The 19,193-nt window shown below is 36.0% G+C and overlaps 1 protein-coding gene across 2 annotated transcripts in view; it reads right to left on the minus strand.

Annotated features, from left to right (window-relative positions):
* Position 1: 1 nt before the first annotated feature.
* The window catches only part of LOC306853053 (amyloid beta precursor protein binding family B member 2-like), a 30,590-nt gene continuing 11,398 nt past the window's right edge, over positions 2-19,193 (minus strand). Inside the window, exons 7-14 of one of the 2 annotated variants that reach the window (XM_079390223.1) lie at positions 18,956-19,084; positions 18,755-18,882; positions 9,772-9,886; positions 9,239-9,314; positions 6,962-7,042; positions 5,055-5,170; positions 3,772-3,954; positions 2-2,269 (exon numbers count right to left, since the gene is read on the minus strand). In XM_079390223.1, the coding sequence (XP_079246349.1) occupies positions 2,114-2,269; positions 3,772-3,954; positions 5,055-5,170; positions 6,962-7,042; positions 9,239-9,314; positions 9,772-9,886; positions 18,755-18,882; positions 18,956-19,084 (984 nt within the window). In that variant the 3' untranslated portion in view covers positions 2-2,113. Of the gene's footprint in view, positions 2,270-3,771; positions 3,955-5,054; positions 5,171-6,961; positions 7,046-9,238; positions 9,315-9,771; positions 9,887-18,754; positions 18,883-18,955; positions 19,085-19,193 lie in introns of both variants that reach the window. The other variant, XM_079390222.1, reaches the window with a different exon arrangement.

Genomic DNA, 19,193 nt, shown 5'->3' on the forward strand with positions numbered 1-19,193 from the left:
TGATGTCATTTATTTCCACAACATGATACATTAATATGGTGTAAAAATGAGTGTCTTTAGTGGTGGATCTGGTTTAAAACACCATTCTGTGAGAAATAACATTCCTGTGTTTGTTTGATATCTGAAGCTTATTCTTTAGCAGGGCTTCCTCATGTGTGAGCGTCTGAAACACTCTACGCAAGTACGCAACATCTCTTAGCAAAGCAAGCTCTGTTCATGCATCACTGCGTTCCACTATTCATAATGCAATGCAAGTATGTTTGCATCTTCAGCTCTGCTACAAAGGAGCGTTACGACCGGCATTAGTGCAAATCAACATTCTCTAGTTTCTTAAGGAGTCACGGTGGAGAAATGGTTTTAGATGGGGTTGAGATTTAAGGTTACTTTCACAATGTGGCATTTCTTAATGAAAAAAATAAGCATGGGACTTTATTTTACCATTTAAAAACTGATGCAGTTATGAAAGTGGATGTTACACACCAAAATAAGAGGGTTTTCTCACTTTAAAACATTGAAGTGGGTCCAACCAGCTATTCGATGGGAATGATCAAGGTTAAATCAACATTGATATTGTGAAGCAGTTTCAACATCAAGTAAAATTTCAACATTAATTTATTTGCATTTTGTTAACCTTTTTTTTAAACAAACATTTAGCATTAAATCTATGTATTTTGACCACATTTTACAATGTTGAATATCTTTTTCTTTTTTTCTTTTTTACCAGTTAAAGCTCTTTTAGTGTAATTGTACAAACGTCCAGCATCATCTCATGCTTCACATGTCTTTTTGTGTCAAATCTCGACTGATTTTGATCAAGTAAACATCAGAATAACTGCAGTAATATCTCCAGATGAACTCTTACTGGACTGAAGCAGCTCAGCTTTACTTGATTCTCCATCAATCACTTTTAGTCTCAAATCTGATCATCAGGATCTTTTGAGGAGCGTTTGTTTCCAGAAGCTTTACTTTCTCTGTTCCTCAGCGGAGGAATGATCTTCATCTCACATCTTCTGAGGAGCATTTATTTCTTCATCTCTCAATCAGCATTGCATTGCATTATATGTTTGAATCATTTACATCTCATCTTATTGAGGCATATTATTAGAGATACAGAGCGACGACTGATATTTAGATCATTTCATGTCAGTATCTGCTGTACTGTGATAAAGACCTCATTGATTTGCATCAGAATTTCATCAAATAAATTTCAGCATCTGCAGCAGATTCATATTTTTGCTGAATAAAACTGAGCTGTTTTTTTCCATTTTCTCACTATATCAGACTATATGAGCCATAAAAGCCTGATGGAGCAAATTAAACAAACACTTTAATACATTGTGTCTAAAGGTTCAAGAAACGGTTTCTTTTTAAAAAAACAAATGGACTAACTTTGGCATCTTTAGCTGGACATCTGAACAAAAACATCTAGATTAATGTCATTTATATATTTGAATGAGTTTTTAATACTTGGGTCTTTCTTCACCACAGGATCATGTTGAGTTTGTACAGAAGCAGCACACATGTGCCAAGCGTTCACGTCTGTGTTTGCGTACTTGCGCAGAGACTCTTTCAGGCCGTAATGTTTAACTAAAGGAGTGTTTGTGTGATCAGAAAATCCCCGTTCCGCTCTTCATTACAGTATCAGACTGAGCAGATGTTACAGACAGACAATATTCCCACTGAACATCATGATGAAAGATGATAGATCAGCCAGGCCGTGAGTCTCTGGCATTTTACACACTTTCCAAAAGCGGAAAATTCACTCTAAATTTCTTGGGGAAAGAGAACATTTTTCAAAGGATCCAATTTCCCGAGTGTGTGTGTGGTTTGAAATGAGACGCACTGAATCCAGGTCACGCGTGTGAAGACTTGCATTGATCTGAACGTGACTGGATCAGTGCCACATGAACACTGACGCCCTCAAAATACTTCAGTGAGAATGTGTTAGTGTAAGGCAGACGCATGCTTCATTCAGCGCAGTTACGCGCAGACGACATCTCATTCATCTCGCTCCTCCTCTTTTATTTGTTATGTTGGCCTGTGTTTCTCTTCTCGTTTGCATCAGTAAATACACACACACACACCTGCTGTCTGTCACAGCCGTTCTGCTCCGTCATTGGTGGGGAACCTCGGGGGCGGGCTTCTTTTTCAGAGTGTCTATAATTGATTGGACGCCGCGCTTGACGCTGGACGTTACGCGGCGGGTGACTGAGTCGGTAGGGGGCGGAGTCAAGGAGCCAGACTTCCCCAGACACTTCTGATACCGCAACTAGAGAAGAAACACAGATTTAACCCTTAAACGACTAAAGAATGATGTATGATGCACTTTAGTGCAATTTAACACTTTATGAACAGAATCTGTGGCATGCTGTCACTCCAAACGGAAATTAACTTGTCTTTCAGCTTGTAAAAACGAATAAAAATGCAACAGTTTGTGAGCAAAGAAGGATGCAAAATGCTTGATTAAACGCAAAAGTAACAGTTTCTTGAGTGAATGTGAATGTTTTATAAGCAAACGCAGAATTTCTTGATGAAACACACAAGTTTTGTGACAATGCAAAGTTTAAGGAGATATTCTGTGCGTTAAAGGTTTTGCGAGCTTGATGGAATAAAAACATTTGCAAAGCTTTTGACTAACAGTTTTTGGCTAGGGCAAAATTTCTTAAGCGAAGGAAAACATTGTGAGAGTTAAGAAATCCTTTCAATGCTTTTGCATTCAATTGCAAAAATTGTTCCCTCAAGAAACTGCTAGTGTGTAAAAATGCATTTAATCTTAAACTTTTGCATGTTTTTTTTTTTCAAAATGTCTCAATGTGTGCGTCTCTTAAGAAATTATCTAAAAACCTTTAGCTCACACAAAGTTTGCATTTACTCAAGTAACCTTGTTTGCACACAAAACGTTTGTAAACAAATAGTTTACTCTCAATATAAGTGCACTGCCTCAAACTTTACCTTCAGTCACAAAACATTTGTAAGCTAATGTTTGCATTAGCTCAAGAAACTTTGCATTCATTCCCGTGAGAAAGGTTTGTGCTCAACGCTTGCTGTCCCTCAAGAAACTGAAACTCATATTTTTTTGTTTTCATAAAGCTTTTTGTTTTCAAAACACTTTCATGAATGTATTTATATGTGTGTGTGTTAAAAATGCAAATATGTGAGCCTGCAGCACAACAGCAGTCATGAGTAACACAGGTATATTTGTAGCAATAGCCAACAATACATTGTATGGCTCAAAATTATACATTTCTCTTTTATGCCAAAAATCATTAGAATATTAAGTAAAGGTCATGTTCCATGAAAATATTTAGTAAATGTCCTACTGTAAATATATCAAAACTTAATTTTTGATTAGTAATATGCATTGCTAAGAACTTCATTTGAACAACTTTAAAGGAGATTTTCTCAATATTTAGATTTTTTTGCTCCCTCAGATTCCAGATTTTCAAATAGTTGTATCTCAGACAAATATTGTCCTATCATAACAAACCATACATCAATGGAAATATTATTTATTCGGATGATGTATAAATCTCAATTTAAAAAAATTGACCCTTATGACTGGTTTTGTGGTCCAGGGTCACATATAAGAAGAATCTAGATCAGTTTTGGGTTTACTCGAAACTTTGCGCCTGCTCGTAAAAGTTGTGTTAGCTCACGATTTGTAATTTTTACAAGTGTTCCTTCTCGAAACGTTTCACCTTGCCTCATTTAAATTTGTATTTAACCTGTAATATTCCTTAAACGAGAAGCATGTGTATTTGTGTCACTCACCACACAGGCCGACTGCACAGCCTCCGACACGCTTCCCGCGTTGGGGTCGCACCAGAACACGTGACACTGGAAGTGCTGGTTTCCCGTGTCCATGATGAACGCAAACGTATGGACGTCACGCCCCACGCCCAAGAAAGACAGGAAGCGCACGCGGCACTCCACTATGACTTCCTCCTCTTCTTCCTGTCCGACCAGAAGAGAAACGACAGTAATAAACCTGTCTGTCTCATGTCACCAGCGCTGAATTACTTTCACAGGCCTATGAATGTTTTATCAGGGTCCAAGCAGAAAGAGAAGAGCAGGAGTCGCACAGTTTTGATTTCTGTGCAGTGGATTTGTCCTCGCATTGTCCTGGTGTCCATGTGGACAAGGTTTTGTGTCATTGTGATATTTATACTCAAATTATACAGGTGAAGTAGTCATTAAGGGCCAGATTTGGCATTTACGTTTGCCAAATAAGTGAATGAACCTAAATGATTAGTCTTTATGAGTCACACTCCAAAATTGCATTGTATTTCGCTTTATGGGCTCCATAAAATACAGAAAACTGAAGCATTGTTTCTTTTTTCTTTCTTTTTTTTTTGTGGCTTTTTAAAAAAAAGCACTTTCTGTAATTACTCAGTAAATTGTTGCATTTGCCTTCCACTTATTAGCTCACAACACACTCAATTCAGAAACGTTGTGTTGGTTCACAAATGTTTTACATTCCTTTTAAGGTCACACAGCTTTAGCATTCACTTACAAACATTTTTTCATTCACTCTCAAACCTTGTGTTAGCTCACAATGTTTTTGAGTAACTTTGCATTCATGTTCAAAACTGTGTACGCTTTTTGTTCACAAAAAACATTTTCTTCCCTCCCATCTCATGTTTTATTTTAAAGCACTTACATGAATATGGTAAATGTGATATTATTTAAGAACGTAAATGTAAAATTTGCATTCATTCATTAAAATGTTGCATTCCTTTGAGAGAATTTCTGTTAGCTCACTAAATGTTTGCTTGTGTTCATGCCTGTATTTTGCAGAGCAACTAAAGGGAATGAATGCAAAGTTTCTCAAGTGAATGCAAAAAAGTTTTGTAACTTGCATGAATTATTTGATAAATGTGTTAATTGTTAAGTATGTAAATGTCTTTTTTAATTTTTTGTCTCTCGATGACATTATATGACAGTCCGAGGATTAGTTTGTAAATGTTCATTATGTGGTCTGATGCACAAACTGTTTCAAGGCAGAAAAATAATCAAGAAAATGTAGAAATTGTTAGAAAAATGTAAAGCATCACTTTTTCTTTGATGACAGTAATTGTGGCGTCAGCGACGTTGAGCAGGACGGGGGTCCAGTCCTCTTTCCCTGCGGAGGACATCAGACTGTCTATCGCTCCGTTTATCATGTCCATTCCTGAAACACACCATTTGAGAAGAGCATTATAGTTCCTTACAGTTACACAGGATGAAGTTTAATGGTGTAGAAATGAGTTTGTCTCCAAAACCTAATGATCAGTCTGACTGTCAGCATCCTAACAGAGATGAAGCTCAGAAGTGACTGATTTACGTTTGTCAAGCTGCTTTGAAACAATGTGTAGCGTAAAAACAAAAAAGCTAAATAAATTGAACTTGACTGATTTGGATCTAGTCAATGCAGACACCACACTAAGGTCACTCAATACATGACGTGCACCAGACTCGTCTCAGAAGTGCATGTTGCAAAGCCAATAACGTCATGTCTTCTCTCACTGTGTTGGGGTCAATTTTCAAACAGTTCGAAATAATGGTTAAATTGTTTTTGAAATTTGGTGAGTTTTTCTCATTTAGGGTCATGAATGTGAATATAAAGTTTCAACACACAGATGTGTTTCGGAAAGGCTATACAATTTTTTTAAGACTTTTGTGTTGGGGTTAATCTGACCCAAACTCAATATTCAAACAGCTCGAAATACTGGTTAAACTATTAATTTCTTCTTGAAATTTGGTGAATATTTTTCATTTTGGGTGTTGAGTGCGCACACAAAGTTTCGACGTGCATCTGTGTTTTGGAAAGGCTATACAAATTTTGATAACAATTTTGTGTTGGGTTCAATTTGACCCATTCTCGATATTCAAACAGCCTGAAATACTGGTTAGACTTTATTTGGTCTTGAAATTTGGTGAATATTTTTCAGTCTGGATTAGCACACAGATGTGTTTTGGAAAGGCTTTACAAATTTTCTTACAAGTTTTGTGTTGGACTCATATCAACTCCCCCATTGGTTTCCATGCAATTTGCCAAAAATAAACACTAAAGTCAGCTAAAACAGAAAACCGTTACTGTAATTTGTCCAACACTAAAATATGAAATGCATGTGAACAATGTAATTTAAGACTCAAAGTTTACTATAAATTGAGATTCGTCTTCTGAATCATCTAAAGAAAAATCTGTCAAAGGTTGTATTTGGTTGTTTTGGATCTCAATTACTAGACTGTTGCAGCACTGAAAAGAATTGTGAGAAACAGAACCAGACAATAAAGAGGCAGAGAGAGAGAAGCACAAATAGCGATACTACCTGCATGAAATGCAGATAATATTAATATTTAGTTGTAGTTATTTGCACCTTAGTGTACAAATAGTTACTACAAGTAATCGTGAGTGTTTGTGTGTTCTTGTTTATAGTACATTATGGGGACTGGCCTGCGGTCACCACTAGGGGAAAAAAGTATGTAATTATGTGTTTAGAAATTAAAAAATGATGTGTAGGTTTTCTGTAAGGGGTAGGTTTAGGGTTAGGGGACAGAAAATATTGTTTGGTCAGAATAAAAGTAATAGAAGTCTATGGAAAGTCCCCACAATTCACAGAAACCGTGTGTGTGTGTGTGTGTGTGTGTGTGGCAAATTTTGAACAAATATATTTGGGTCAAATATTCACCCCTAATACAATAGAAAAGACAATAAAAAAGTGTATGTGAATTATTAAATTTCATATTTTTAGTCTCTGAAAAGCTATAATAGGTTTTCTGTATTTACATAAATCTTAAGTTCCGTTTATTTCTGTAATGCTTTATGCAAGACAGATTGCTTCAAAGCAGCTTCACATTGATAAACAGGAAAATAATGGTTTTAAACATTATTTATGAAACGAGTTCGATTTCAGCTGTAAAGCAGCTCTACAGAACACAGTGTCGTTGTTCAAAGTAAGTTGTAGTGTGTGTGATTTACCTATAGGCCGCAGTACTTGTGTCATTCCCAGGTAAAGCACGTGGAAACTGTGTTGAAGGTCAGTCTTTGGTGTTGGAAACTCTACTGAGGAAACACACAGATGAGAAACATCACGCAGAAGATTTGACTCATCGGTCCGAGCGCCGGCGAGGGAATCGACGCTCTAAATGCATTTGTATAGAGCGGGATCCTCTGGCATGATGAAAACAGAGCAATGCGTCCCTCAGGGGCCCAGAAAGCCTGCGCTGTGCGGTTTGCATTATAAAACAGACAACGGACGAGCTGCGTTTGAAGCTGCTGTAAACTGTGATCGAGAGGAGACGGATGTAAATGCATCTGTAACACGGAAGATTTAATTGCGTTTTAATGGGTCAGGACTGCAGCTTTCATTATCTCACTGATCATTGCAGGAATTTACAGACTTTAAGCAATAAAACGTTTGCTGAGGTCAGCACAGCCCAATGCTTTATTTATGGACTCGTACTGCTGGAGCGTGAATTTACAACCCTCCAAAAACACACACACACACACACACACACACACACCATATATATTTACATCAAAACAGATGAATATACCTGAAGCAAAACAGCTCGTAGGTCTATTTATATTCATCCGTTTAAGCTGCGACAGGATGTTACAACAAAACAATGCATCTCTGTGGACCGCAGCAGCGTGTACTCAACAAAAACATCACTGACCAATAAAATACAAGCATTTGGGTCATGAAATCAGAACTTTAGATGCACTACGTTTTTCTGTAATCAAAAATACAGTGTCATTAAAACTAAATGAACCGTTACAGTGCATATATATATATTTGAGATCATTGGGATTTGCAAAAGTTTGTTGCTTTGCTCATTTCAGTTTTATTTCAGGCCATCTGTGTGTTTTGTTAATGAATTAGCAGTCAAACATTTGGACACGCTGACTGAATTTACTTCTCATTTTAACCTTCTGTTCTAAACTTTTAAGCTTGCATTGATTGAACATTAGTTTTGTTGAATATAAATTGCACCTAAAACTAATTACATTTTACTAACTTTGAAATATGCTAAAACAAATACACATTAAGATAAGCTGAAATATTTATTATTTTAATTTATTTCCTCAAGTTGTCATTTTTATTTAAGAACCAGGATTTTCACTATTCTGCAGAAAACCATGAGATATGAGGCAATTTTATGGAAATATTTTATTGGGTAGAAATGGCTTTGTCACAAAAGACAAGAAAAGTCATTTAAATTCATTGGAAAAAAAGTGTTAACCCTGCGATCAATGATTATAATGAATATAAATGTTTTTGTTCTGTTAAGATCTAAAATATTTTAGCAGGTAGAAATTGCTATATATGACAAAATATTTTAAAAACTGCTATTTATAAAACAAAACAAAAGAGGACCCTGCAATCACAAAAGACTAGAAATAAAAATAAGAATTTGAAACCCTGAACAACATCAACTAAACATTTAGAGTTATGGAATTTAATTATTTTAATTATTTTTTATGCTAATCAACTTTTGTGCTGTAATGCATCAGTTCTAAAAAGAATCATTGAAAATAAAAAGTGTTAACCTTGAAGAATATTAAGAATTTAATTATTTTATGAATAAACTTTGAAATGAATAAACTTAAGCTATAATGCAAATGTTAGAAAATGAAATCTGGAATTATCGACTTTAATTATGATATGATTATGAATAAATTTCAAAAACATTTGCATTATAGCAAAACATGGATGGGTTTGAAATATGGTCTTTGGTCTCGAACCGCTGCACTAAAGTCACTCACAATCATCAAACGGTTGAGATGTGTGACCCTGGAGCACAAAACCAGTCATAAGGGTCAATTGTTCAAAACTGAGATTTATTCATCATATAAAAAGCTGAATAAATAATCTTTCCATTGATGTATGGTTTGTTATGATCGGACAATATTTGTCTGAGATACAACTATTAGAAAATCTGGAATCTGAGGGAGCAAAAAAATCTAAATATTGAGAAAATCTCCTTTAAAGTTGTTCAAATGAAGTTCTTAGCAATGCATATTACTAATCAAAAATGAAGTTTTGATATATTTACAGTAGGAAATTTACTAAATATCTTCATGGAACATGATCTTTACTTAATATCCTAATGATTTTTGGAATAAAAGAAAAATGTATAATTTTGAGTATTGTTGGCTATTGCTACAAATATACCTGTGCTCCTGATGACTGCTTTTGTGCTGCAGGGACACATTTGATTGGTCATGTGACTGAACGTGTGAAGCTCTTACCTCTCAGAGGAACATCAGAGCTGATCTGAGATGAGGAGCCAGCGACCGGACCGACGCTCCTGCGATCAGCCATAATCTGAGAAAACAAAGATCACGACTGAAGAAAACAGCCTGTGTTCCTCCTGTCAGTCTCTCTGCAGGTCATTAATCTGGAGCGAATAAATCTCAGCTCAATGTTAATCAAAGCCGGAGGATGGACGTGCTGAGCGGAGAACTTTACACGAGGATGGACGGCGCATACTAACACACACACACACACACACACACACACACACAGGCAAAGAAATGCTGTAAACACAGATATTTTCCCAAGAAGACACATTTATCTTTCTACAGACCCACAGAAACGGCTTCAGATGAAACCGGACAGATGATTGGTTGCTGAGGCTCTTTCCTCATAAATATTCATGAGCCTGATAATAAATATGTGACTAGTGATTCGATTTGTCAGAATGAAAGTGTTTGTGTTTGTTTGCGGTGACTGAATGTGTGGATTGTTTTCTGTGGATTATTTGTTGATGCTCGCTCCTCACCTTCGAGCAGATCTGCTTCAGGCTGCTGGCGACGCTTTCTGCGGGACTGTCACATTGAAACACGTGGCATTTCAACACACGCGTGTTCTTGTCACGGGCCACATACGCAAAATCCCTGAAACGGAACGAGAGACACTTTGGGTTTGAGTTTGTAAAGCAATAATCAGTAAATAGGTTTAAAACAAGAAACACAGATATTAAAGTGCGTTACTTTCACAGGGCGCTAGAGTTTCCTTCAGATGTCTGCGATAATAAACCAGATTATTATTCAGCGAAGTAGATATAAATGTCAACAAGTTTAAATAACTCAGGCAGTGGATGAGGATCTGTAAGAAATACTTAAGTCTTTTCATTTTAAGTTTATTTGGTATGTTACACTTTACAACGTTTATGAAAATCTTGAGTTTTTGAGCAGGCTTTCATAATTCGAGCAGGCAAAAAAAGGCAAATTACAATAATTTATTAGTCTGATGAAGGCCTTGATAATGGCCAAAACATCATTTTAACCAATAAAGTTTTGATCTCTTCAAGAGTGATTGCTGCACCTTTTCTGACTAAATTACAATAATTTAAAAATAAAAACAATTAAAAAATAAAAAAACTTGCTAAAATAATAAAGATGTAACATTAACTGTAAAAACAAGACACTAAAAAACAAATCACAAATGTGAATAAAAATTAAAAAAACACCATTAAAAAGCTAATAAATCATACAATTGTCAAATTAAAATGCATGTAAAAATTAAAAATAAAACGCTTACTGAAAAGCAATTATGGACTAAAAATGTAATCTTAAAATACATGTAAAAATTAAAAATAAAACTCTTACTAAAAAGCAATTAAATCACAAATATAAAATTAAAATCAATGTAAAAATGAGAATCAAAACAAACCTAAAAAGCAATTAAATCATAAATATAAATAAATGTAAACAAAAACAATCCAAATAAAACACTAAAAGCAACTAAATTACAAATGTAACATTTACCTTTTAAAATAAAAAATCTAAAACAAAAAAACTTATTAAAAAATCAATTATATCCAAATGTACGATTAAAATCAATTTTAAAATAAAAACAGTTATGCATGTAATATTAACCCACATCAAAATTGTTATATCTCAGGGGAGCTTCAAGTAAATATTTTAGCTCAAAGAGGTTCAGTTTTTATTTGGAAAACCTAGTGTGAATACTTTAATCACAGGAACCTCACAGAGATTCATCAGGTGTTCACAGATGAAACTAACATATTGTGTTCAGATTGAAGAGCATTAGCATGAGAACAGGACCGCAGCAGAAAACCATCCATCAGACAGACAGCAGAGAGGAGAGCCGGAGGAACATCCACGTTGTTGAGAATGTAAAGGTTAATGGTTTAGTGGCCGTGTTTCAGTGTCACTCGTGACATTCAGAGCACAGCAGCGACGGCCAGCAAACCATTCAACATTCAAACGCTTCTGACGTCTAGAGCGGCTCGATCTGAGCAAGCACTACACAAAACACACTGACGGACGCGCCAGCATATTATACTGCTCCAAAAGAGATACTTTAGTATCACTCACATACTATTACACATTTTATTCATATTTTAAGTCATATATAATTTTTTTTTTTTTAAGGTTTATTAGTTTTTCGTTCCAGTTTTTGCTGGAACATTGTTTTTTTTAGATAAATCATGTGGCCCCAGTGGATGGTTGCTAGGATGTACTGTGTGGTTGGTAGGGTGTTTTTGGTGGTTGCTATGGTGTTGCTAGAGTGTTTGGAGTTGTTTCCAGGTGTTTTCCTCTTGTTTCGTATGAAGGGAGTGTCTTTGTGATCTTCTGGCTTGCTGCCAGGGTTGCTAGGGAGTTGCTATTGTGTTTTGGTTGGTTGCCAGGGTATTCTATGTGTCTGCTAGGTGTTTTCCTCCTGTTTGGCATGAAGGGAGTGTCTCTTTGAGCTGGTCTACTGTGGGCAGTTGCTGGGGAGTTGCTATGGTCTTTTGGGTGGTTGCTAGGGTGTTTGGGATAATTTCCGGGTGTTTTCCTCCTGTTTGGCATGAAGGGAGTGTCTCTTTGAGCTGGTCTACTGTGGGCAGTTGCTAGGGAGTTGCTATGGTGTTTTGGTTGGTTGCCAGGGTATTCTATGTGTCTGCTAGGTGTTTTCCTCCTGTTTGGCATGAAGGGAGTGTCTCTTTGAGCTGGTCTACTGTGGGCAGTTGCTGGGGAGTTGCTATGGTCTTTTGGGTGGTTGCTAGGGTGTTTGGGGTCATTTCCGGGTGTTTTCCTCCTCTTTGGCATGAAGGGAGTGTCTCTTTGAGCTGGTCTACTGTGGGGGAGTTGCTATGGTATTTTGGGTGGTTGGTAAATTGTCAGCATTCATATTTGTAGTAGGCTGCTGAGGGAAGTTCATGAGTTTACACTCTTCACTATGTCAGTCAGAAACTGCAGTCTGAATGTGGCTTTCATGTGTCTGGAAACAGTTCACTATAAACTACAAAACACACTCTCACTCTCGTCTGTCTGCGCTCGCTACCTGCACATGAAGAGACTTCAGCTGACACAATAATCACAAGAGTGTGTTTCTCAGAAGTCTCAGAGCCCCAGCGATGAACCCATTCTGTCACACACACACACACACACACACACAGAAATTAAAGGTTTCTGATACTCTTATGGCGAAAAGCACTTTCAAAACTGAAGGGACTCTGTGAGGATAGTGATTGATGATAATGATGATGAGGATGAGGATGAACTACATTATACTTTATAAACTCACACTGTCAAACACTAATGAATGTGAGCTGTTTATAACGAGAATATTACACTCATTTACTGAGCTGTCTCTATGCTCCTGTTTTAAACCACTGAGAGTGCTGTTAGTTCAGTCAGTCCTCACTAGTGCTGATAGTGCAGCCAAATCAGAGCTACAGATCTGAAGATCAGTGCCCTAGCAACAGCATAGTAACCACCCCAAACACCCTAACAAGCACCCCATTACATGTTTGGAGGGAATTTTAGTTTTTAAATCAAATTTTGATTTAATCACAATTTTATTAGGGAAAAAAAACAAACAAATTAGATTCCCCAAATTGTGCCGACCTTCCACAACACCTGAGCAACCACCCTGGCAACACCCTAAAAACCTTATAGAACACCCTAGCAACCACAAACAACACCCTAGCAACCACACAAAACACCATAGCCACACCCTAGCAACCATGATGTCACTAGCAATACCCTAGTAACCGCCCAAACCACGAACAACAACACCCTAGGAACCTCATTGAACACCCTAGCAACCACCAATTACACCCTAGAAACCACACAAAACACCATAGCAACCACCCAAGCCTCCACAATCACCCTAAAAACCACACAAGGCAACCTAACCTAACATCCACCCAAAACCATAGTAATACCCTAGCAACCACCACCAACACCCTAGCAACCATGATGTCACACTAGCAACACCCTAGCAACCACCCAAACAACCAACAACACCCTAGAAACCACACAGAACGCCCTAAAACATCCTAGTAGCTTCGTAGCAACACCCTTGTTTTGTGATGTTTAACACAGGCTAAAATCTAGTCCATCGAGCAATTTGTCTCATGAGGAGCCTTGTCTGTTCAGTATTGGTTTATCAGGTTGTACTATCATTGCGCACACACACACACACAGACATGCGCACGCACACACACACATGCACGCACACACTATCAATCACTGCCTCTTTCTGTCCTTTTCCCAAAAGATTGTGATTGTTTCAGCATGTCATTAATATCTGTCACCTCCATACAAACCCTCAGAGAGACACACACACACACACACACACACACACACACACATACTCTGACTGTATTGTGCACACATTTGCAGAACAGCAAAAGTCATAAAACATTTACTCACTCAGACAATCAGTGTCTCTTTCTCTGCATATTTTTTCCCTTGCATTTCTGCTTGATTTGCATAATTTTGCACACAAAATGCATGAACTCTATGTCAAGATATCAAACATACAAACACTCAAGTTTATATAGCCTAAACAAACACATTTCATAGACTTTTCTATACAACTAATTATAATGACGATACAAAAAAAGACCAAATGTAGCAGACAATTTCATCCTCAAAGTAAATCAAACACACACACGAGTGCACGGACACAGCAGCAGAGCGATGCAGCAGTGTGTGTGTGTGTGTGTTACTCACACTGATGTCACTCATCAGCATCCAGCTGCACTCTGGGTCGTTACTCCCATCGCCACGACGATCAGCATCCAGCACAAACACATTCTCTGAGCCCTGCTCTGATCTCCCCGTCTGTCCCTCTGTCTCTGATCCGTCCCTCCCTCAGCAAACACACACACCACTCTGAGAGCCCAACACACTCCAACAACCTGCCCTCTCTCTCTCTCTCTCTCGCTCTCTCTCTCTCTCTCTCTCTACTGGGGGAGATGAGGGAGATGCTGGACAATCAACAGAAACACAGAAAGTGGAAACCAGAGGATGGAACAAAACAAACCAAGATATAGAGGAATCACAGATGGTGAAATTAGTAAAATAGAGAAAAAATTGAGAAATAGAACAAAAAATAAGAACAGAAACTAAATCTGGAAAAAAAAAGTCTTATTTGAAAATGTGTCTTGCTTTCAGAGAGTTAAAGAGATGAAACGCATCGGTATTTATTAGGTGAAATGAGAATGTGTTTCACTATCAGAGATGCAACAATAAAAAGGGAGGAGTCAACACACACACACACACACACACACACACACACACTGCTCCATATATAGAGCTGTGACTTCATCGCTTCAAAACCACGTGTACACGGACACAGAAAACGCTGAGTGCTCCAAATATAGCGCAATGACTTCATCCACCCAAAGATACTCATTCATATTGTATAGAACTCTGTGTGTGTGTGTGTGTGTGCTTGCTTCTCTAAAAGCAAAGGGAAAGAAACACACAATCCTTTCTTAAGCAGGTTTAGGGTCTTTGACATCTCTACTCTATTTCTATCTCTCTGCATCTCTTATTATAGTACTTTTACAGGGTTTAAAATATCACTTAAAAACAAAAATTACTGCTTTTGGATCATTTTAGATTTGCATTCATTCATTTAGAATTTTTTATGTCAATATCCTTTTTATTAATGTCAGTTTTTTTTTATAATTTTGGTATTTTTATTAGTTATTTTAGTGCAAATTAAACAAAATTAAAATAGAAATTTTGTTGAAATCAAAACTTTTTTTTATATATATATATATATATATATATATATATATATATATATATATATATCATAATTTTAGTTCATGTTTATTTTATTTCAAGTAACAAATGTTTTAAATTTCTTTCATTTTTATTTTGTTTTTATTAGCTATTTTAGTAGAAGTTAAACCAAATTAAAATAGAGATGCTGCCTTGGCAACTAGTTGAAATGAAAGAAGTTATTTTTAATCTTTATTATTCTTATTGTTAATAATTTTAAAGCTTAAATAAAGTTTACTAATTATGTTGTATATAGTGCACACTGACTAGTATTTTTTACAGCAGTATGCAATACTAAACAGTTATTAACTAGTGGAATACTTATATAAGCAGATACTTTTATATGAAACAACTTGAGGTAACACTTTATAATTAGGTCTTATTTGTTTCCATTAGTTCATTTATTAACTATCATGAGCTATGAACAATTTCTTTTTATTTTTTTTATATAATTACTTAGTTTTTTCTCTCTGAAATAAACGATGTGAAACGCACACAATAGCAAAAGTCACTCCAGTTGATGAGATGATAGTTGAGCACATTAATAACTCATCTTTATATGGAGATGTGAGTCTCGGTCTGCAGCAGCATCTGCTGGGGAGCGCCGCTACTGCAATCACAGACTCTGACAAACTGGAAACACTCATTTATTATGTGTTTTATCACGTTATAAAAGAGCAGATGGTTTTAATGTAAATCTTCCATCATTCTGGGTTCATATGAAATGGGTTAATCACATCTGTGAACAAACCACAGCCAGTTACAACAAACCCTATTCATTAAAAGATCACTTGTTTGTATTTATAATAATTAAAGATTCTCTCATTAATTTAATCAAACACAGACAGATGTGATGAAGCTAGTTAGTGTACTATGATGTAATACACATGGTTTGTGCTGGAAACTGAACCCAAACCAGAGTTAGTGCACTACATGTACGAAGTGTGCATGATTTATATTGTGTATTTTGTCATATAAAATATATGACACAAATAATAACATTATAATTAAAAGCTTCATCTGCCAGTGTGATGAAAGCCATTTTAGCCTCATTGAGATACTATTATAATATTATGTTTGTGTTAATATTTTGAACTCGTTTGTTTTCATTTTCATTTGATTGTATTTGTTTGAATGTATGTCTGTATGTAGTTTTTATGAGAAATGTTCCCTTTGTAACTAGCTGAAATAAAGTTTCATATTTCTCTCAGTGAATGTTTATTTCAAGTAACAATAATGGTTTTAATTTTAATTTTTGATTACTAATAATAACTCTGAAGCACTATCAGTCTTTCATGTTGTTCAGAATAAAACACTAGTCTACTTCTTACTAAATACTAAGTATACAGTGCACACAGCCTAGTCATTTTCAAACCTGCAATTGAAATGGTTTCAAATAGTCACGTGACCTATAGATGCCCTGCATTTATCATCCTGAAAATAAAATTAAAAATGCATTTTTTCTGTTTAATTCAGTTGAATCATATCCACTAGCTATATCCAGAGTTAGTGCACTACATGCATGTTCTACTGTTATCAAAGTGTGCTGACTATATGTTTTTGAGTATGATATTAGTGAAGGTCACGTTCTATGAAATATGTAACTTCACCTTCTCACCTTTCACCACATCTCCAGTGTGAAGAAAGCACTGCAATAGTAAAGCGCTATAGAAATGCCTCATTTAATCTTGATAACATCACTGGATTCTCCCACATACCGAGTCATTCTGAGAGAGTCACTCTGCACTGGACTGAATGAATCAGTGTGTTTCTGAGCAGAGGATCTGTTACACACACACACACACACACACGTGAGAGCAGACATGCATCAGAGCGAGAGAGAGTCTCTGCAGCAGTGCATCAGTCTCCGGTCTGTGTCGTTACCACTGACACCCATCAGCCTCAGGAGACACAGAAGAGAGCGATAGAGACCGAGACGCTCTGCTGCATTCATCACCTCAACACCACTCACACTAGCCCTCCTGCTACGGTCTCTACACACCAAAGACCAGAATCAGCAGTGAACCACCAGAGCACCATCCCACAATGCACTGCACACATTTCTGCAGTATGCATACTGTGCACAAACCTTTTGTCTTTATGCATGAATTATCCAAATGTCAAACAATCATATAAAGCATGCTCATCTAAAAAAAAAAAAATCATATGTACAACCAAGAAATATAAATCATAGAAAAAAATGCTCCTGAAAAGCAGATGAATGTTTTTAGAAGCAAAAGTTTTTTTTTTTTTTTTTTTATAAAATATTTGTTAAAATGTGCAGTAAATCTCCAAAGCAGACTTCACATTTTATCCCACAATGCCCTGCACTGGAGGTAGGATTGTTTTAGTCTCATTGAGATTTTTTATTAATATTTTAAATGATTTTATATATATATATATATATATATATATATATATATATATATATATATATATATATATATATATATATATATATATATATATATATATATATATATATATATTTTCTGTATTCATTTTAATTTTGGTTGAACTTTTAGTTATTTTGTTGTGTGTTTTTGTCATTTTTAGTTTATCAAGTTTAACTAAAGATTAATATTCTTTTATTTTATTTCAAGTAACAAATGTTTTTACGTTTACTTGTAATTGTAGTTTTAGTTAACTAATAACCCTGACTAGAAGTACTATCAGTCTTTTTCTTGATTCGATGTCAATGTCCAGAATGAAATAATATTTAGTAAACTAGTATTCAGTATATAATGCACACTGACTAAAAACAGCAAATGATCTCACTGTTGTATATGAATGTTGTCATGAAAATTAAATGTAAAAAATCTAGTTCAATTCAATAAAAAGATGGGAATGTTGAATGCATTGCATAATGGGACACAGTATATCATGCAGTATGCTTTATCAGTTTTTGTTAATTATTTTTTTTAAATTAGGTTTTATTTTTATATGTTCTAGTCATTTTTTATGTGTTTTTATTATATGTAATATGTCAGTATAATGCTTATTAATTTGCATTTATTAGTTTTAGTTTTATTTTTGTTTTACTTATTTTAGTACTTAGTTTTAAACTAAATGAGAAACGTTTAAATATTTTATTTTATTTCAGGTGATGCTTATTTTATTTCAGGTAAGTTAAATGTTTTAGTTATAGATATTAAACCTGCTCTGGATACATACTGCACATTTTGACAAATGCAGCAGGTCATCCGAGTATTTATCAAATGCGTAAAATTCACAATTTGTATAGTTCATCATTTGTTAGCATGCTATTCTGAACACTGACATTATTTGACACTTTACACAAACTTTGTATCCTAAAATAGCCCATTTATTTGAGTAATGATAACTGAAAGAAATATGCAACAAAACGAGAACATGTGTGTTTGTTGCATAACGTGTAGTTTTCACATTATATATAGTTTGCAGTACACTAGCATTCATTACATTCATTACTAAATATTGATAAAATCTCCTTTAAAGTTGTTCAAATGAAGCTCTTAGCAATGCATATTACTAATCAAAAATGAAGTTTTGATATATTTACTGTAGGAAATTTACAGAATATCTTCATGGAACATGATCTTTAATTAATATCCTAATGACTTTTGTCATAAAAGAGAAATGTATAATTTTGATCCATACAATGTATTGTTGGCTATTGCTACAAATTACCGGTGTTACTCATGACTGCTTTTGTGCTTCAGGGACACAGATGAGAATAACGTCACTGACCTGCTGAAGCCCCGCCCCACTCCCCAGACGTGGATGCAGCTGATTGGCTGAGAGTGCAGGAGGGTGTGGTCAGCGGGGTCGATGAGGGTCAGGGTGATGTCCTGCAGCACCAGCAGCATGGCTTGAGTCTGAGAGCGAGACGAGAGATGTGTGAGCGTGTGACTGAGATCAGAGCGCTGTCTGTCTGTGTCTGTGTCTCACCCGCGGCCTCTGTGTCTCTCTGCGCTGCTGCAGCTGCTGGATGCAGTCGCTCAGCACCGCGCCGCTCCTCTCAGACGTCACATCCGCGTCTCGCACCTCCAGCCAGCCCAGATAACACACCGCAAACACCTGCAACACACCAGCACCCGCCCACATTCACTAAACACCTTCAGCATACGAGCAGCCCATAACTCGCTGATTTAGGAGAAAATCTAAAACAATTGTGGGCGTTCAGTCC

Source organism: Barbus barbus, assembly GCF_936440315.1.
Source record: "Barbus barbus genome assembly, chromosome: 33".
In the NCBI taxonomy this organism is placed as follows: Eukaryota; Metazoa; Chordata; class Actinopteri; order Cypriniformes; family Cyprinidae; genus Barbus; species Barbus barbus.